The 21,818-nt window shown below is 38.7% G+C and overlaps 1 protein-coding gene across 2 annotated transcripts in view; it reads left to right on the top strand.

The window, feature by feature from the left end:
* PCGF5 (polycomb group ring finger 5) overlaps positions 1-21,818 on the top strand; it is a 67,042-nt gene that overhangs the window by 30,556 nt on the left and 14,668 nt on the right. For both annotated transcript variants that reach the window (XM_066191221.1, XM_066191220.1), the window contains exons 4-9: positions 2,375-2,684; positions 12,402-12,498; positions 16,975-17,030; positions 17,150-17,209; positions 20,286-20,434; positions 21,586-21,684. In XM_066191221.1, coding sequence (XP_066047318.1) covers positions 2,573-2,684; positions 12,402-12,498; positions 16,975-17,030; positions 17,150-17,209; positions 20,286-20,434; positions 21,586-21,684 — 573 coding nt within the window. In that variant the 5' untranslated portion in view covers positions 2,375-2,572. The remainder of the gene's footprint in view (positions 1-2,374; positions 2,685-12,401; positions 12,499-16,974; positions 17,031-17,149; positions 17,210-20,285; positions 20,435-21,585; positions 21,685-21,818) is intronic.

The raw sequence follows: 21,818 nt of genomic DNA, 5'->3' as shown, positions 1-21,818 counted from the left end.
TAATAATGCTGCAATAATCAAAGTGCATTTGAACAGGGCCACTCTAAAGCACATTCTGGAATAAGTCAACTTTTACTAAACCGACTGAATGTGACTAATGAAAATATTCCCGTGACATGTATATAGTTTTTGTTGTCTCTTTCTCTGTTTAGTGTTCTTTAGCCTGTGACTTGCCAGTGTGTGCTTTGTGGTATAAAACCGCCAACAAAGGTTAACAGTGGAAGGTTTAAACCATTAAACTCTGTTAAGCTATACGGGATCCTGGGGTGCATCAGGCCCAGTCAGTGCAGGTGGCTGTCCCGTTCTGCTCTGCACTGGTGCAGCCTCACCCTGAGTGCTGGGGCACTTCCAGCGCCTCAGGGTAAGGAAGATGTAAAGATGTTAGCAAGTGTCCAAGGGAGGACTACGAAGATGGTGGGGGGTCTAGAGGGGAAGCCTTGTGAGGAGTGGGTGGCTCAGGTCACTTGACGTGTTCTGCCTGGAGACAGACTTCATAGAGTCTGCAGCTTCCTGATGAGGGGAAGCAATGGGGCAGACACTGCTCTCTTCTCTGTGGTGACCAGTGACAGGACCGAGGAAATGCCTGTTTAAACTGGATATTAGGAAAAGGTTCTTCACCAAGAGGGTGTTTGGGCACTGCAACAGGGTCCCCAGGGAAGTGGTCACAGCACCAAGCCTGCCAGAGTTGAAGAAGCAGTTAGACAATGCTTTCCAGCACATGGTGTGACTCAGGGATGTTCCTGTGCAGCGACAGGAGTTGGACTTCGATGGTCCTTGTGGGTTCCTTCCAACTCAGGATACTCTGTGATTCTATGCTGCTTCAAAAGAGTTTTAGCCATATACTTTTGTTCATGTTGTGGAGAAATAACCTCATACACGATGAATATTCTATCAGGAAAAATCCTTCTGATTCTGTTGAATTATTTTGTGTCTGGTTCATCATGCATTCATCATTGCACTGTAACTTTGATTGTAACAGTTTTTGATGCACCTGACTCAGACTAGCCATTGAATTGATGTAAATGGAGATCTATAGCCTGGTAAATATTACAGCAGTAGGACTGGATGGCAGAAACAGGCCAAAGTTATTAAAGCCTTCTGCTGTTGCAGACACACGGATGAAAGAGAAGAGTGCACTGGAGGGCGACTGCAAAATGAGCATTTATTTCAAAATGCAGAACAGAAAAGTAAAGACCTAAAACAGTCACAGGTAATGTGGTGGCATTGCAGCTGATACAGGAAATATCTCCTTATGTTTCTGTCATTATTGTTAAAAGCAGTATAAAAGAAATTTTCTAGAATTAGTACAGTTGGAAAATTCCGGCAGCATTAGTTTTACGGATAATTACCTGGTAATATGATGGATTTCTGTGATTAGGGGGGCTAAAAAGCAGATGCATTGAGCCACGGAGGCATCTTTTACTCGTGCTAACTCGACTGTTGGTCCCGCTTCGAGGAAAGCACACGTATTTTCACGGGATTCGGGCTAACTTCGTGCAGTGTTTAGTATTCGCGGACTAGAGAAACGGGCTTAACTTCCACCCTTCCACGGGCAGAAGCTGAAGTTCTTTTTCAGAAACGGCGCCGGTGCCCCAGCGGGTGTGTGCCCAGCCGCGGGCGCGGGCCGGGCGCCGCCGCTGCGCTTACCTGGGCCGGCAGCGCCGCCGCCCCGCTCCCGTCCGGCCGCCGTGCGCGGGCAGCCCGCGGCGCGGGGCCGCGCGGAGCTCCGGCCGCTGCCGCCCCGCGCGGCGCTGCGGGCCGTGGCGCAGCGGGGCTCGGCCGGGAGCAGCGCCTGCGCGCCCGTCCCGCCCGCCCCGGGACCGGCCGCGGCAGCCCGCCGGGGAGGAGGGAGCGCTCCGAGCGGGGGAGGCGCACGGCGTTTCCCTTTCTCTTTCGCCGGGCGCCCGCCCGAGGCCGCGGGGCTGCGCCAGGTACGGCCGGGGCCGCGGCGGGGGCGGGAGGCGCCGCAGGTGCGGGAAGGGAGGGACGGGAGTCGGGCGAGCGGGGGCAGAGCCGGGCGGCCGCCGCCCTCTCCGGCCGCGGTCCCGCGGGGCCGGGGCGGCGGGGGGGCTGCTCCCCGCGGGGCCCGGCGCGGCCTGCGGGCCCGGCGGGGCGGGGCGGGCCGTGCCGGGCGGGCCGTGCCGGCGGGCGGCCCCTGCACCTGTCACCGCGGCCCCGAGCCCGTCCCGCCCGCGGCCGGAGCGCGGCGGGGCGGGGGGCGCGGCCTCGGAGCTCGGCTGCCGGCGCACGGCGGCTGCTGTTATGTAAATTACAGCCCCGTGCCGCTGCCAAGTTCATGGCGACGCTGGCCCTCCGGGGCATCGCCGCTGTCCGGCCAGGTTCACGTAGCTCTCTTTTTCCACGTGTGTTACAGGTAGGAAAATGACTCGCCCGGAACAGGAGCTGGAGTTATGAGCCATGTCGCAGTGAGACCTGCGGAATTAAGATCAAATGCCTGGAGAAGTCCAGTTGCACAGAGCAGTGCAACAGCTCTTGTGAACTGTGGACATCGACGCCTCTCAGACTTGCTTCTCTGGCCTCAAGCACTCTGCCTGCATTTCCCGCTCCACGAATGGCTACTCAGAGGAAGCACTTGGTGAAAGATTTCAATCCTCATATCACCTGCTATATCTGTAAAGGCTATCTCATCAAGCCAACTACAGTAACGGAGTGCCTCCATACCTGTAAGTAGTACTTGGCAAAATAGTCCCTCCTCCATAATATTTTTAAGTGTTAATGTGTTTAATATGACCGCTGTGCTTGTTTTTGTTTACTGAATTTTTTACATTAAATATTCTGAATTAATCCAGTCTTTTCTGGAGTTTCCTAAACACTGGTTTGCAGTCTGGGTTATCTTGAACTGTGTGCAGTTCTGTGCTCCATGGCACAAGAGAGATGCGAAGCTCCTGGAGCAGGTCCAGCAGAGAGTACTAAGTTGATCTAGGAGCTGGAGAACCTCTCTTAAAAGGAAAGGCTGAGGGAGCTGGGCCTGTTAAGGCTCAAGAAGAGATGGCTGAGAGGGGACCTCATTAAGGTGTGTAAATCTAGAGTGGGTGTCAAGAGGATGGAGCCAGGCTCTGTTTGGTGGTGCCAACCAGCAGAACAGGAGGCAATGGGCAGAAACTGATGTACAGGAAGTTCCACCTGAACATGAGGAAGAACTTCTTTACTATATAGGTGACCCAGCACTGGAACAGATTGCCCAGAGAGGGTATGGAGGCTCCCTCACTGATGGTATTCAAGAGCAGTCTGGGTGCAATTCTGTGCCATGTGCTCCGGGATGACCCTGCTTGAGCAGAGAGATTGGACCAGATGACCCACTGGGGTCCCTTCCAACCTGACCCATCCTGTGAGGGTATGTCAGCTCTGCTGGACACTTGGCAGAGTACAGAGATCCTTTTGTTTGCCCTAGGCTAGTAGTGATAGTACTGGCTCTAACACCAAACATAGATCACTGTGGCCTGTCTGATCAGTGGTGAGATCATTAGGTCAGGTGTGATCTTTTGATAATATAACCGTGCTTGAAACTTAAACTAATGTACCTCTTGGCAGTGTATATGATGGATACACTAGTTCGGTCAGTACTGGCACACATCTCTCTAATGTGTTCCATGGCACAGTGCAGAGAAATATTTAAAAGGTGGCAAAATATTTACTTAGGGAGTAGATCTCTTTCAATGAAACTGTCTCAGAAAAAGTTGTTTAAGTTGTCTTCTGCTCCTACTACATTTAAAACATTGGCATGTATGAATTGTATTAAATATATGAATGGTCCTGTCAAACTCTGTTGTCTTACTTTCACAAGCTTATTTATGTGCTTGTTTTTTTAACATTTATTTCTGAATAATCAGTGGTTTCACTGGACCTCCTTTAGAATTTGATGTCTTTCCAAATAACATTTAAAGAAGAGTGAGGGGAATTGTATGTCTTCTGGTAGATTTCCCATTTTTAAACCTTTAATATCAGTTAAAAGTCTTGTCTAGGCATTTCCTGTCATTTCTGTGTAGTGTTGTTCTTGCAGTTGTTATTGTCTTCATTGTTAATTTTTACAATTTGGTGTTACATCCCTACTATATGAAGCACACAGAGAATTAAAACAATGGAAGCCACTGTGCAACAGGAAAACTATGGCACAGTGGCCATCACAGAAACATGGTGGCATAGCTCACACAACTGGAGGGATGCAGTGGATGGCTATAAAACTCTTCAGGAGGGATAGGCAAGGATGGAGAACTGGTGGAGTAGCATGGTGTGTTGGGGAGTGTTTTGAGTGTCTAGAATTCAGTGATGGCATTGATAGAGTTGAGTATTCATGGGTGAGAATTGAGGGGATGGCCAACAAGGCAAGGTACCATGGTGGGTGTCTGTTACAGATCGCCTAACCAGAATGAAGAGGCAGATGAAACATTCGAGAAGCAGCTGTGAGCAGTCTCACAGTCATTAGTCATTTGTTCTAGAAGAATACTTCAACTTACCAGATGCCTACTGGAAATAGCAGAGAGAAGACAGTCTAACAGGTTCCTGGAGTGGGTGAAAGATAACTTCTTGACATAGCTGGACCTGCTGTTTGTGAACAGAGAAGGACTGGTGCGTGATGTGACACTTGGAGGACATCTGGGCATGGCAACACAAAAAGGTAGTTTTCAGTTCTTGGAAAAGGGCATTTAGCAGTACTACTTCCCTGAATTTCTGGAGGGCAGATTTTGGAGCCTGACTGACAGAGTCCCTTAGGAGGCAGTCCTGAAGGGCAGAAGAGTCCAGGAAGGCTGGATGTACTTTAAGAAGGGAATCCTGAAGGCACAGGAGCAGGTTGTCCCCATGTGCAGGAAGATGAGCTGCCAGGGAGGGTGATCAGCTTGGCTGTACAGAAAGCCTTGTCTGGAACTTAGTAAAGAAAAGTAGTTTATGAATTTGGAAGAAGGGGCTGTCAACCTGGAAAGAATGCAAGTATACCATGAAGTTATGAAGACAGAAAATTAGAAGGGTCAAAGCCCAACCAGAACTTAATCTGGCTACTGCCATAATAGACAATTAAAAATGTTTCTATAAACACATTATCAAGAAAAGGAGTGCTAAGGAGAATATTCATCCTTTATTGGATATAGAGGGAAGATAGTGACAAAGAATCAGGAAAAGACTAAGGAACTTAACAGAGGTAAATTTATTAGAGAGAGTTAAATATATTATTAAATTATCTTTCCCTTTAAAGAAACTGAAAAAATTCCAGTATTAGCTATATTTTAATGGCTGAAGTTTAATGAACATTAGTAACTTTTAAAAGGTTGAGGTTAGGGGAAAATAGTTACATCAGAAATCAGATTTAAGAAAAAATGTTTTATTTTTGTATATATAATTTATTTTTTTATTTACTTTTGCTCCTGTTACAAAACAGTAATGGCAGAAGGAGCTTTCTCTCCTCAGAAGCATCTGCTTCTTTTGTTCTTTTGTAGTTTGTGAGCTCTTCACAGAGCCAGCTGTACTGCCTAGTTCCTGGGTTAGAGCACATGAATTTTACTGACCTGCCATACAGTTACACAGGTCTCCTCACCAAAAAACTGCCACATGTTTGGGTCATTAAGTAGAAATGCAGGAAAGACAGTTGTGTTTCTTTAAAGCAAAGTCTGGTTGCAGTTGCCAAAATACAAAGCTTACAGTGATGGAAAATTAAAAACTTGAAAAAGGTGATGATATGCAAATCTTATGTCTGCAAAGGAAAAGGTGATGGTAGAATCCAGGAAGGTACTCTGTCAAGTTATCTTGTAGAAAATATTTATTCTTTTTAAACTTTTCTTTTCAAATACAGGTATGGTACCATACAGGTATGATTCTTCAGTATTGTCCAAACAGATACTACAGAATACAATGATTTTAACTGTCCTTTGGTATTTGTCTTGTACTTACTGATTGCCATAATTGAAAACAGTGCTGTGCAAATGATCAAAATCTGCAGATATTAATGGTTGAAGAAGGAGCATAAATTCATTAGGTACTAGGAGTACAATGTTTTACTCTGGACAAGATGGAAAGCATGTATTGACATAGATGTTCTCCAGTGATCATAGGGGAACTATTGTGATCTGTAGTAACTAAAGCAGGGAATTAGCAGTTAAATCGCATATTCTGTATTGCTGGAAAATATTAAGTAAAGTCTTGCTCTGAGAAATGAGTGCCTTTTCAATAAGAGATGTTTCTGATGGGGCTTTTGAAAATGTTGGACAGATAACTCCGCTATTTGCTGGGAAACCTAAGCACAACTTGGTTTACCAGAAGTGCAAACTTTTCTATCTCTGTTGGAAAGGAAATGGTTATGGTACTGCAAAATTACTTATTCTGAAAATTCAGTACTTCATTTCTTTTTTGCTACTTCCAACAGGATGGTTTTTGTCTAATGGACTGAGACCTTTTTTTCTAGTCTATTACACAGTTGTCAAGGATGTTTAAGAACTACTGATGGAAGCAGGCTGGATGTGAGCTAAAGGGCATGTCCCATCATCTGTCTCCTTAGTCACTCCGTTGTTTAGTACAGTGTGCACTTACAAAATTCACAAAATAAACTTTCCTCAAGAATATTCTTTAGTATCTTAAAAAATAACAGACTGTTTACACAATCTTAGAAATATTGGTTGAAAACTTCAACAAACATCTGGAGGTTGTCTAGGCCAACTTCATGCAGGAGGCAGGTTAGTTGCCAACACTCTACCACGTCAAGCCATGTCTCTGTATAGTTGACATTTGAATTTATAAGCATGGAGTCTCCACAGCCTCTCTTAATAACCATTTCCAGTGCTACAGGCTTTATCTAGTTTTCCTGAATGTCCTGCCAAATGTCAGCATGTGACCATTGCTCCTTGTGATACTATTTGCCACTCCCAAAAAGATGGGGTCTGTTACTCCTGTAACTGCTGTTCAAATGGTACAAACTTTTATAATGTCACCTGCCAACCTATAGCATGATTTGCTTTTGGCAAATTGCTATTGCCACTTCCTGATTACATTTTTGTCCCTCGCAAAGTTTGAAATTGACTCCAAGGGCCATGATGTAATCTGCCATCTTGCCAGTGAGCTAGAGGAGGCTGTTCAGCTGTACTTCCCTTGGTCATCCTTCCCCTCTTTATTAGAGGTGGGCATGATACACTACCCTTTTCTAGTCATCAGGTACCTCTCATAATCACCCTGATTATGGCAATAAGCTTTCATCTTAGTGAATCCTACCTGGCCTGTAGATTTAAATACATCCAGTCTTTCTCAGTAAGCTTTAACCAGCTCCTCCTTGGCTGTTGATCATCCCTCTCCTTCCCAAATCAACCTGGTATTCAGGGAGATCTGGGATCAAGTGCTGCCTGTGAAGACCAAGACCAAAACACACTGAGGACTTCAAACCTTTCTGTATAAGCTGTTTCTGAGTTTTTTCCCTCATTCATTGACAGGCATATTTTGTCTACGCTTCATTCGGCTACTAGCATACTTACACAATTCCTTTAGGTCTCTCATCAGCTTTAGCTGTGGCTGGGCCTTGGTTTTCCTGCTTTTGTCTCTAAGTGCCAGAGTAGTGATTTTATATCCTTTTGTTTCTCATTCTTGTTTCCACTTCTAATTTGATCTGCTTTTGCATATTAATTAGGAACCATGTGGACTAAGCAATTCTTGTGCACTAAGCAGTTCTTCTGACAAAATTCCCTGTACAGTGGACTGTATAGCTCAGCCAGTACTCCTAAGTCTCTTTCCAATGATAGTCTCCTTGGGAAATCTGATGAGGGGTTGCTTAAACAAGCTGAAGTCCCATCTCCTGAATTTCAGAGTCCTAACTGTGCTGTTTAAGTGTGTATCCTTCCACAAGACCCTCAACTCACCTCAAGGCAATCTGCTCTCTGTGGCTGTATCCATTACCAGCTTTTCCCTGTTTATGAGCAGATCAAAAGGTGCATTAATATTTGTGTTAAGAAATGGACAACCAAGGTAGTCTAGGTTTTTTTACCAGAGATAAAATTTGCAATATCTAATAATTTTTCAACTAGAGTGGTTTTCAGATTTTGATAAAAACTATGCTCTCAACAGAAAATCCCAAAAACCTTCACTGCAGCAAAATTTCTCACCCTCAGACAGGCAAGCTGAGCTTCCTTCAGACTCCTTCTCCTGCAGAAACTTCAGTCAATGGCATGTAGCAGGACCTAAACGTTGTTTTTAAATAGTTACCAACACAAGAAGTCTTCTTTGGTTATCACATGCTGAAATTCTCTCTGCTTTTTAACAAAAGATAATCCAGTGTGACTGTGTCTGGTAATTGCACTTGAGAGGAGTAGTCCCACTTTGTATGGTTTCTGTAGAGGGTGGTTAAGTGAATTGAAGTTTTCTGTCCTGTTTTTAAGCAAATGCTTTCCCTAAAGTAAGTGCTTTTAAAGCAGACTAAAGATAGATGATTAAATACTTCAGTAAACATACCAAATGACTTGTTACACCTCTGTGCCCTCAATTAATGGGTTTGATGTTCCACTAGATGGGTTTGATGTTCCGCTAGCTATACATATCCTGTGCTCTTCCTTTGCTCACTGAAATCAGAGTGATTAACTTTGAGAGAGGAGATCCTTGGAAGAATTCAAAGGATGGGGTCTGACAAAGAATTTGTACCACAATTAACTAATTAAACTTTATCTTGTAGAATACTTTATTTAAAAAATGCTATATGAAGTTTTATTTAGGTACCTCATTAATCAACATTTAAACAGTAGCCTGGAGGGATACATATGTATGTAGATATTCATAAGATATGTACTTTTTCTGTTTGTTTGTGACATACAGCACAGTCTTGGCACTTGTGTCTGTGTTTTTCATCTGGTTACAAAGATCTGAGAGAATGTGTGAACCAGATATCTCTGTACTGGAAAACAACATTGTTATGGTTGCCAGCCAATTAGCATATGTCACACAAGTACTTTTAATCAGCTGTAGAAAGTCATCTTATGTGAGTTTAACTTTTATTGTGTCTCATCTGGATTGTCATCATACAACTCTGAAATTCAGTTTCTCATTTCACGGGCATGTGTAGCATATACCTCAAAATTCTGCAAACTGTACATTTTGGATAAGCAGTTTTCTTTTGCCTGTTTGCTGCCCTACCATGACCTACAGTAAAGCAAATGAAACCATGTTACTTTGTTAATCTGTACTGGAAGCGTTAAAGGGTTTTGGTTTGGAGTTTGGTTCTTTCCCTAAGGTGGTGAATTAACTATATTTGTCATTTAATTGTATTTAAGGATTCCCTTTTTGCCTACCCTTTTCACCCAATATTTAGATTTCATCCCATTTTCTGAAACTGCAAAGAGATAGGCTTTGAAAAATGTTCAGTGTTTCACATTGAGAGTAACAGAGGGCTATTATACCTATCATATGGGAAAATATGGTTGATGATCCCACTAGGAGTATTATGTATCAGTTGATTAGTCTTCCATGCTATTATATTCCTGTTGGTAAATCACATTTAGTTTTGGTTGGCAAATCCTCATAGCACCATAGCTCTACATGAGAAAAAGCAAAAGTTGTTTTAGATTACTTCAGTATTGATTTACAGTTTCAAGGGGGTTTTTATGGTATTGAGCTGGCTGTACAAACCCATGATCCAAATCTGTGTCTTTATTGGCACAGAGAAACACCCATATGGGACTGGAATAAGGTTCTTGGTTCCTTATGATGGCTTGTCTGTATATGTTCTACTCAAAGACCGTTCCTACATTGGAAATGAAGCTCTTCATTAATCATTAGGTCCTTTCTTGGACTATGTATGCCTTCCAAAAGTGTCATCTCCTCTCAAAAACAAAAGATATAAAGAGTGCACAAAAATATATTCAAACTTAGGACTTCAGTTCCTTTCCATAGATTGGTTTGTCCTATAAATATTTTTTTCAAGTTACATTATTGTGGATATTCATACTTTATGTTTAGCAGTGTTTAGTGTTTGAGAGGTTTTATGGAGTCAATTATCTGACTTACAGAAGCGTATTAGTTATTGATCCCATGGCATGTAGTTCTCCTGAATAGTAATAATTTCAAATTTCTTCTAGATGTAAATGAAAGCTGTAGCTCAGATAGAGGCCTTATTTGCCTTTAGTTTGGAAAACAAACAAAAATCCTAGAAAGCCCAAATGTAAGGTATCTTTACAAGACAATTCAATGCAGTAAGAACAGTGTTATCTCATCACAGACTTCAAGAACTTCTCTGGCATGAATGGAGCAGAAATTCTTAGAGCAAAGAGAATTAAATTCTCTTTAGAATTTCAGAAAGTTTTCCTAAAATGCAAGGAAGTTCTTTCAGGAGGCTAATTCTATTGCTTACAGAAAAGAAACCAATTCACTCTGGTATTGATATGAAGCCCCCTCTCCTTTTGAAGAATTTTTGTGCTAATTCTCTTGAGTCTCTGTTGCAAAAAAAAAAAATTAATAGAATGGTTTGGGCAGGAACAGACCCTTAGTTCTGACCCTCCTCCCATGGGCAGGGACAGCCTCCACTACTTCAGGTTGCTCACAGCCTCATCCAGCCTGAACATTTTCCAAATAAGAGAAGGTTAGGGGTTGCGCTTATCAATTCCAAAATTAATATTGTCCAATTCCAATTACATTTATACAGTTTTTTCCACTTTGTCTATCCTTGATCGTTTTAACTTGGTGTCAGGCTAGAAAGACTCCATAGACATGCTGCTCTTTTATACCAGACAGAAGGCTTACCAGAAAAATAAAGACTAACTCCTGCCTTTATGATAGGAGTTAGCAGATGTATCTCCATTGAAAAAGAGTTCTCTTTAAGCTCAGTTTCTATAAAGTCAGGTTTGAAGAGGTCTAGAGTAAGCCAAACCCTTGTTACTTACCTCAGTGACTTTCAGCTGAATTTCCAAATGACAGTAATTTACATCTGTGTTAGACTTCACAAGTTCTTCATCGTATTTTCTCCTTAGCCCTTTTCCCCCCACACTCTTTAGACTGGGGTTTCCAACTTATGACATTTCTAAGACAGCTGATGACTCTTAACCTGGTGGTTCATCAGTATTGTCACCACCCACCACTAACCCGTACACTTTCTCCTGACAGAAGTAGTGTATTCAGCACAATATAAATACCAGGATCATGAGCTATCAGGTGCTGCAGCTGAAAAGCTCAACTGGCAGAAGAGTTATTTTACAATTCCTTGAGAAACTTGGGCTGTGAAGTTAATGTCTTTAAGTCAGTTGAAAGAAACATCTACATGGAGGTTTAATGTGTGTGTCTTATCAGCATCAGCTGATTTGATATAACACTTCTGAGCATTCTAAGGCAAAGACAAATACAGGCTTTGTTTGTTAAAGGAAGTTCAAGATTCCTAGAGTTGTCTTGGAATTAGGATCTACTAACTTGTATAGAGATGTTCATACTTCTTTAAGTAATTGATGAAAAAAATTACAGTGTTTCAGCAGAAAGCATATTGCAATCACAGCAGTCCATTTATTTTTTCAGTCCATTTACTGATGAATTTGCAGTTCTTATTTCAGTGTAGGTGAATTAATAATAAGAGGAGGGTAGAGTTTATCTCCATCCAGAACATTGTTGTGCAGTAATAAATAGCAGGCATATTTGTTCTCATCAGTTTGGTTCCCATTATTAATGACATTAAAATCTACAGTCTGTAATTAATCATTTGAAAGCAGGAGTAGTGTAGCACCTTGTTTAGTTTACTTTGAGTTGACTAGTTTTTAAATCCACGTTGTTGGTTTGGGTTTATTGATACTTGCCATGGTCCTGATCCTGATTTTTCATTATAAGATTAAAATACTAAATGTCGAGTGTACATTCTGTCATTGCTTTGAAAAGCACTGTGTCAAAAAGGAAACACTCTGAACCTGTGTACAATTTCCGTGACCTTTTCTCCTACAATAAATATTTAAACCAGTATTTTCAGCTGCAAGCAACTGATGTTGGTTGCAGCTGAAAATGCTGGTTTAAATACTTATTGAAAGAAGTGATGTGTGTAAGTAAATTTTTAGATCAGCTGAGGTGCTGGTGGGCTCTGCTGGCTGAAGCTCCCCAGCAGACACCTGAGAATCTGTTCTCTAAGGTGGTTCAGGCAACGGGCTTTGCGTGTTATGATGCTGGGAGAATTCTAAGTAGCAAAAATATCTCATCATTTAAACATTTAAAACAGTGCTTTTCCAACCTGTGCTGCTGACCTTGGTGTCTCAGCGGAGCAAAATTAACTATGGTTTTGAGGAACAAGAAGGGAATAAGATACATTGTAATTATTTACTTTAAGACCATACTCTTATTTCTGATGCATGATGTAGTTACCAGGTATCATGAAGTCATGCTCGAGCAATATTATTTAGATTTTGTCTAAGTGAGTTTTTTCTTTCTTTTTTTTTTTTTTTTCTTCTCTGTCTTAGTTTGTAAGACTTGTATCGTTCAACACTTTGAAGACAGCAATGACTGTCCCAGGTGTGGCAACCAAGTGCATGAGACCAATCCACTAGAAATGTTAAGGTGAGAATCTATTTTACTACATCTGCTGGAATGGAAGAACAACAAAAATATTTTAACGTCTTTATCCTAAAATGGAAATAATTGTTTTGCTTATTTGTATAATGCATATATTAACTGTTCTAAGCCATATAGGTTGTCATTTTCTCAGCTCCCACTACATTCTAAATTTAATTTTTTCAGATATAGTAAAAGGAGGAAACATAAGGGAAAGACACAGAAATAGTGTTTATATTGCACAAGTTTTTAAAAAACCATTTTAATATCTTTATTAAACAAATAAATGAACCAGGCACCTTTTATTCTTTACATGAAGTTAAATTCTAAAGGATTGTTTTTAAATTATTTAGGGCATTCCAAACCTCATGGCAACTTTTTCTTTTTTTCTTTTTATAGCGATATATAGAAAATGAATCATGTTAAAAACAATGGTTTTCAGGGCATAAGTCTACCAATCTGAATTGAAATCTGCTGTAAGACTAATGAAAAGACACTCATTAAAAAGGTTTTTACATTAAAAATACCCTTTTTTGAGATTTTTGATATTATATTAGCACACCTTTTTAAAAACAATTCTTTTTCATGAAATTCTAGATTCACTTTTAGTGATGTTACGCTGAAACAAAGATGGTAGACATGCAATAAGATAGAAAAATAAAAAAATGTCATAATTAGTGGAAGAACTTCATGTTTTCCTGGAGTTATGACGGAACTCCCTGCCCTCAGTCCTAACACTAACCCACCCCATCCCCACTATTATTTTCTTGTAATACTGTTGTGAACTTAGGAGGACTTATTCTTACATCAATGTAAAAATATAAATTTACATCTGGAATTTAGGAGGCTTGGTATAATTTCCTGATGTCATTGGTTTTGTTAAAATTTTTCTTACATTGCTTTGATTTTTGACTGATCCATGTGTGCACACCCATTCCCATGCTCGCTTATGTGCCAAGAGGATAACTGAAAGAGATGAATTCAGCAACTGTAAAGGGTGTTATTGGCCTAAGTCTTTGTCATCTGAATATTTTTTGAAAGGGTGGGGCTGAGCAGGTTTATGTAGCTTATTTTTCTGATTTCCTGTCAGTTTCTGAGGTGCTGTGTGAGTCATAACAGAATATGCTATAGGCTGTTAATGAGCTGAGAACAAAAGCATTTAGAAGTAGTTACTTTATTCTGAAAGGACCATTTCATATGAGATGAAAAATGCATTTTCTGAAAGATGTAGTAGATGTTTAGTAAACAAATACTGTGCTTTGAGCAGGAAATTATAGGTGGGTGAAGAAAGTTGAGAGCACAAGCCAGAAAGGTGGGAAGAGCTATTTTCTATGCAATTATTTCCTGAAATTCCTTTTGGAGTCATTTGGTCTCTTTGCCAAGAAACTGCATATAGTTAGTAGTTTCCTGGTTGTATTTTATGAACCAACTTTAAGTATTTGCTAAACTAATAACAGAAGAGCACGTGAGCTGTGCAATGGAATAATCTTTCCAGGATGTTGCCTGCATAACTTAATAACAAGTCTTACACTCTGACCATGGAGATCAGCCCCATCATTGCTAAAGAATGCAGTCATTTTCTGAGAAATAGTGATGAACACCACTCGGTAATTTTAACTAAGATCTCTCAGATAAGCTTTATAAACTACTTCTAAACTCAGTTCTGAGTAACTTCATAACTATGTGAGATTTTTACATGTATCTCTTAGTTGGCAGCACTTAGGGTCTGTTGTAACTACAAGACTAAGTCTGAAGTTCAACACTGAGCTCTAAAATGAAAATGTAGGAAGAGTGTTAAATTTTAAGAATTCCTTTTACTGATTTAGCAGAACTCTGCATTATTAGTACTCAATATGGTCTGTGTTGATAATGTCATGAAGGCAGACTTCTTTTCCTCTTGCTAGTATACTCCTGTGGATGCAAGTTTTCCTGAGCAATAGTCTTAGTTTGGTTCACATTTTCTGATAATTAGCAGAGAGTGTTGATCTTTTAACTCATTCAGTATTGTAGAAGAGGTGAAAAAAGGAACTATACTAAGCTGACAGAAATACTTGGTTCTTCTTTCTGTATGCTCTGGTTTGGAGATTTGGAAGATGGTTGGAAGCTGTGGCAATGGAAAGAGGTGTCTCTGAAATATCAGTGTTCTTGTTTCAGCATTAACAGGAAGTATCACAGTAAATCACTGGGACCATCTTTTTTGGGTAGTTTCATTTTGGCATGGGTTTGATGTGAGTCACGGAAATACAAATCTTTATGTCAGAGTGCTTACATGTGTGGATTATGGGAACACTGAAAGATGATCTGAAATGAGACCCTTGTAATAGTTTCATTTTTCCCTAAAGTTTTAGTTTCCCTGCATTTAAAGAACAGATAGGACTTTTTTTTCTGCTCCTTGTTAGAGTATTGATTAGTATTTATCCTCTATAAAGAAAGAAGATTGTTTTGTTTAGTTTTTGGAAGAACATTAAGTCAGACTAGAGTGGGAAACCACTTCTTGCTTCTAGCATTGTAAATTTGCAAAGTATACTGGAGTTTTTTGCTATTTTAGCATTACCAGTGACTTTTGTTTTGGGCCATTGAAAGTAAATTAGAAAGTGCTAAATGGGAGTTTTCAAAAATAAATGAAAGAAAACCAGCAATGTATTGTACCATCCTGAAGAACAGAGGGATTTTTAATTAAGGCAATGATGTTCTCTTTTGAAGTCTTTATTTCATTTTTTTTAATGAGTAGATTATGAAGGTTGGTGCTTTCTTACAGTGTGAAATGAATTCCATTTCTAATCCATGTTCCCAAGTTCCCAGTGCTCTGCTGTGGGAACCTCACAGAAAGCAGTCCCATGTAGTTACCTGAGATACTGACAGAGGAGGCTACAACATACACCATCTGAGAAGGGAGACCTACATTGTCAGCTATCAGAAATCAAGCAATCAATTTGATCAATCAAGATCAAATCTATCAGAAATTCTACAGTTTTAGTTTCCTTCTTATCAGTGAGAAAGTGCTCTCTGTGCTGCTTTGTTTTATGGGAGGTATGTTTCATTTGCCGAACTTATTTTTGTTGTGGTTGTTGTCCCCTTAAGAGGAAGCAATTAAAAATGGATTGTGGTTGTAGCTGAAACATGAATATTCCTATGGTATGACTCTACTGATGGATACAACAGGGATCTAGTCTCAGAACCTGATGGTTGGGTAATGGGTCTAATTGTAAACTTTGAAGTACAAGTAAAAATTCTGTGAGGAGAACCTTGAATACTCTAATATATTTATTTTAAGATAATTGTTATCAATTTATATGGGTTGTAGGCATTCCTCAACAATAAAAGCAGTCAATCTTACTCCTGCTTTGCAACTGTTGGTGAACAAATGACAGAACAGCTAGGGGGTTTTTTTTACAGGCCTATAGTGTATTATTAATACCATGTACACACATTTATTCACAAATATAAATGTAAAGAAATATATTGTTATTGAGATGAAAAAACAAGGCAATTGAAAATATGCCAGAATCTGACTGAATGTCAAGGTACTTAGTTTCTCTGTATTACTTAGTATTTTATTTTGTCATAAGTTTTTGTTTAGGCTATGGGCAATGGGAGTTTCTGTTGACAAGATAGAACATAAAGGGCAAAGGAGAGGAAGGAAAAGGAAACAGAATGAAAGTCAGAGGAAGCTGAAGGATAGGAGACCAGGAGAGGAAGTAGAACTAGAAAGCAGATTATAAACTAAATGTATAAAAGAGTTGGTTAAATTCAGTGAAAGGGAAAGAAAAGCATTTTACCTTCAGCAACAAGGATAACTCTAGTGTGTACACTGGAAGGGGCCGTAATAACTAGTTTTGGCACTAATATCAGGTATCAGAGGACATGCCTGTTCTGTGTACTGTCTTCTGGTTTACAACTCATGGCAGATTTAAATAGTTCAAATTAATTATGCTGGGTACTGAGAGCTGTCAAGTCAGAGCAGCATGGATGCACTGTGGTCTTCTTTATCCTTCCAAGACTGGTTTGTCTGTGGTGTGGTAAGTAGGGAATAGTCTGTTCAGGCTATTACCAAAGCACTTCAACACTTAATATGATAATGGAGTTTATAATTTTCATGTTTACTACTCATGAGCTGGACCTTAAAATTGGATACTACTTTTCCAGTCTGTTCCTTCTAGTAACACTCTTGTTTGCATGTAATGCAAATTAAAAGAATAAAACTTTTAGAGTATAATGTTTTTCTCTTTTGTTACATTCTTATCTTTATACATTAAAATATAAATTCTGTAGTTATTTCTATGATAAATCCATTTAGGAGGTGGTTCAGATAAGTTTTAATGCATGTTGTCTCTCAAGCTAAAATCAGTTGGCTTTGACAGGATTTATTATTTACCAGAAAAATGCAACTCATTTTATTTTTCAAAAATTTTTGTTAAACACTAAAAATACTTGAAATGCTAGTTTCCATTTAATGTGAAATATATTTTTTCCTTCTGAAAGGCTGGATAACACCTTAGAGGAAATTATATTTAAGTTGGTGCCTGGACTTCGAGAACGTAAGTTTCTCATTTGGTTTTGGGAACTGTTTGTGTTGGTGGAGGGAATATGGCTATTTCTAATTATATATCTGGTATTGATTTAAAAATTCACATTACTGTTCTTTGATGTTAACTAGAGGAACTGCAGCGAGAGATCGAATTTTGGAAGAAAAACAAACCTCAAGAAAATGGACAAGGTGATGATTTTTCCCTCTCATCTGTGTGTCAAGTAACACTGCTTATTAAGACCAGTTTCTTCACTCACAAGTACATTTTGTTTTTTACTGAATTCAAAGATACCACAGAAACTTGTAGCAAATCAGTGCAAATGTATGGGCCTTCACATACTATTGCTTATCTGTCAACCAGTTGGTTAACAAACTCTAGCTGTTTTACCATTATTTTTATTTGCATTACCCTAGGCTCTCACTCACAACGCTCTCAGAATTGTCCAGCTGAATTCTTAATTTTCTAATAGAGCACGACAGAATTTTTTTACAGAGTTTTTACAAATTACTTTCTGTTACCAAATTTGACCATCTGTTAAGTAGGAGGTTGTCAAGAATTAGTTATGACAAGTAGTAAAACAGTTTTCCACACATGCTAAATAATTGTTTTATATAGATTCCATAATGCTTTTTTGTTTGTTTGTTTCTTTTTGGTTGGGTTTTTTGTTTGTTTTTTTCTTTGTTTTCTTTCATTTTTTGTAGTTGACCCATGAACTTTGAAATTCAGTATTGAGTTGCTAAGTGAGGACTACATCTGGCTGGATGTTATGCCTTTTTAATTTGACATCAAGTTTTTAATACCATAGCCTATTTGATTTGATTTGATTTTAAAGAACTTTTGAAAGAGTCTGCTTAGTTAAAAAATAGCTATTTTCAGTAAAGGGTAACTGTCAAGTAAACATCTTATAATCTTCTGCATTCATTTCTTTATAATTTCTTCTTTTCAACTTCGTAACATTTCATTGTCTTTCTCACAAGTTCTGTTGATTTGCATTTGGCAACCATGGTAAAGGACAATGCTATTTTCTCTACTATATGAATAAATTAAGAATTGCAGAACAGTTTAGATGAAATTATATTTGTTTACCACAGTATACCTTGTAGTGTATACCTGTTCAGTTTTAAAAATACTTAGAAAATATTTTTGTGAGATGTAGACATTTCTTAACTGTTTAGAAAATGGTCTTCTGCTATATACATAGAAAGAATTAACAGATAATTTGGAAATTTGTAGTATATGACTTACTTTTGACCAACTTACTCTTCTGGTTCATACCTTCCTCTGCTAATTTAATGATAAACCTAATGGAGATGAGTTGGTAAGTGAGAGCTTGGATTGTCTGAGAATGAGAAGAAGGCTCTAACTCACAAATTATACTTTCGAGTAGCTACAGATGTATCCAACTCCATTAGTAGTTGCCTGGGGCTATGGAACTTTTTCTCTACAAACCTTTTGAAAGTCATGACAACTCATTGAGACAAATTATGAGCACTTAAGCTATTTTCTGCCATAATCAAGCATTTAGAATCTTGCCTGGGAAGAAATTATTTGCTGAGAATAATTTCATTTAGAAGAGACTGTTTCAGTTGTCAATACCATGCCCTGCAATCAGATTGTTACTGTAGTTTGAGAGTCTGTCTTGTATATCCTGTGCCACAGGTCACAGCAAGGTTACCAACCTAAGCATCTAAGAGCAGTAAAAAAATACCAGGACTTGAAATTTTCACATACCAGAAGGAAAAAACCCTAAACAATGAAACATATCTCAGGCATTGGTGACTCCTGTAGGAGAGTGGTTTCCAGAAAGAATTGATGAGTGATGAAATACCATGATACAGAGAAAAAATATTCATTGGTACTCTTCAGTCTGAAGTGAACAAATGCTTGTGACAGGTGGACTGCACCTGCTCGATTAATAGAGTTTGCTTCCTGGACTTTCAGGGGAAGAAATAAATAAATAAATCTGTAGTTTAAGATAGGAACAGAATGTATGACTGATACACATTCAGCTAAATGTGTCAATAGCTAATAGGGACTTGGGGATAAATCCTTCATAACTACTGAAAACTTAAAAATTGTAAGAGAAAAGTAATGAATATAGTTTAAAACTCATCTTGAATGTGTAAACTCAACGAAGGCAACTAATTACTGTGTCAAGAAACTCAGTCATGGCTTGCTGTTTATTAAAGTTTACATTATATTTTCTCATCTGCACTCTTCTAAATTCCTTTTGAAGTCTGGTACGTGTAGGAAAGCAGCAGAAATTAATCTGAAAGTTTTTTTTAAGATACATGAAAGCAGCTTATTCAAGTTAATTGTGATAACAGTTTATTCCAACAGAGAGCAGCCTTTGTTTTAAATCAAAATAAGTAAGTTGGGGATACAGAAAATACCCCAAATGTATACAATAAGATTATTGTATACTGTACTCTAAATCTGTAAAACTTACTCTGTTTTATGGTTATTATTTACGTACATTGCAGCCCTATCTAGATGTGCTTGCTAGTCTTAGCTTTTGAGTGCTCAACTTTGCTAAACCTTTCTAAACTATACAATATGGTACCTTTTCCAAAGAGTTAGAATCTTAAACCAGGAACCAATAGAACATATTAATGGCAGAATGAAAGAGGATAACATGTTGTATGTGATTGTGTAGTTTGTATAAGCTCTGCTAAAAAATACACAGACCTTTCCGCTTTTCTTACATTTTTTTCTTCTTGAAGGGGAATAAGTAAATATATGGCTGTTTAGTTGGAAAATCATTCTGGAGAGAAGGAAAAATCTTGTGATTACATAACTTGTCTTCACTTGATTATTGTGATAGTTAATATGAATTCATTAGCCATGTTACTTTGATATATAAGTGTTGGGATTAGGTATCCACTGTTTATTTAAAAACATTTCTGTCACTGAACTGCCACACTATACACTAGGTTTACATGTCTGAGTGATTGTGATGCATGCACAGTTGCAGGGTTTGAATTATTGGGCATATCAGAAGTAGGCAGCCATACCCAATATAGTCCATCAACTAAATAATTTTCTGTTCCATAGGAATCTGTTGCCTGCATATTGCATTAAAATTTCAGTAGTAAAAATTTGTTTCCAGAGATTCTTAAATGGGCCACTTCAAGAATGCACTGAATTAAAATTGTGTAAAGTTAATGTGAAGAACAATTATGACTCCTAAAAACGCCATATTTCCTTAAACAAGTGATTTTTAATTACTTTATACTTAAATAATATGATCTTCATATTTTACAGATGAAAGTCCAAAAGCTGATAAACCCAAAGTAGATGAGGAGTGTGATGAAAATGAAGAAGATAAAGACTATCACCGGAGTGACCCACAGATTGCAATCTGCCTCGACTGTTTACGCAACAATGGGCAGTCAGGAGATAATGTCGTCAAAGTGAGTAGCAAACCAGCTGCACTGAAATTATTGATGATAGAATAGCATCTTATAGGAACCAAATCATTTCATAACCATTAAAAATAAACCTTAATGTAGTGATCTGTTCCCACTTCCATATTTATTTAGTCCTTCCCTTTGAGGCATTTCAGTGCATCTTTGGAATTTTGTGAAAAATACAGTTCTGTACAGAAAGCCATCTGTGACAGTGGAATTTTTTTGTGTGTGGGTATTACAGTTTTGTAGTATACAACCTCGATTGTTGTATACTACGTGTATGTAGTATAACTAATGTGTAACTGCATTACACAACAGATTGCAGCACACCACAGAGGTATTTATAAAGCTGGCTGTAGGTGAGCTGCCTCATACCTTCAGGCCTTCAGGATTACTGTCTTAACATGCCAGAATGAACCTGCTTATCAAATATGTGGTGCTCTGAATGACTGGGATCCAGATCTTCTGAGCTGTAAACCTGATTCTGCCTCTGATGTGTTGTCTGTGGCCTTGAGGAGATCACTTCAGTCTGCAGAATGTGTAGAGTAATACCTGCCAGTACCTGTTTTAAGAATTAGTGATATTTGGTTTCTATTCCTGAAGGGGATTACCTAATATACTGAGTCTAGAAGAAAGTCTTTAGAAATCACCTTAGATTTTAACAATGTTTTATTAATTACAAATAGAAGAATAAAAAAATATATATTTAAGAACTTTTCTAATAAAACTATTTATATTTTCTGTGTGTTGTTACATGTATAACTTTGGAGATTCTCAACTCTTCTAAGAAATGCAACATTTGTTAGACCCCCAGTGCTACTGACACAAACACATAGATTATTTAAGTTCTTCTGGGGGTTTTGATGGTTTTGGTGATAGCTGGGTTTTGGTTTTTTTCTTTCCTCCCTTCTGTATCTTTTATAAATACCTTTAGAACTAGACATGAGTCAAATGAACTTGTTTATCATCTTTTAAATTTTGAAAACAAATGAACAAAAATGAACCTATGGTGTCACTATGAATTAGAAGAGAGTGCAATAAAATTGGTTACTGGTTGAAAAAATTATCAGTTACAGCTGTTCTTGCACTAAAGATTGCTCACATTGTCCAGAATTTCTAACATGTTTTTTTCTGATTTGTTGCTGTTGATTTAGGGCTTGATGAAGAAATTTATCCGCTGTTCTACTCGAGTGACCGTGGGAACTATCAAAAAGTTTCTCAGCTTAAAATTAAAACTTCCAAGTTCCTATGAGGTACATTTGAAAGAAAGATGTTTGTATTTTTATTTCCCTGAAACATAATACATTTCTACGACATTTAATCATGTTTGAACCTGCTTTCCCTCTTTCCAGGGATACAGGAATTTAGACTGAAGCACAGACTAGTG

This window comes from Chamaea fasciata, unplaced genomic scaffold (assembly GCF_029207755.1).
Source record: "Chamaea fasciata isolate MVZ Bird 193981 ecotype frontalis unplaced genomic scaffold, bChaFas1.0.hap1 SCAF_9, whole genome shotgun sequence".
Classification (NCBI taxonomy): domain Eukaryota; kingdom Metazoa; phylum Chordata; class Aves; order Passeriformes; family Sylviidae; genus Chamaea; species Chamaea fasciata.
This window is presented reverse-complemented; position numbering and strand designations above follow the sequence as displayed.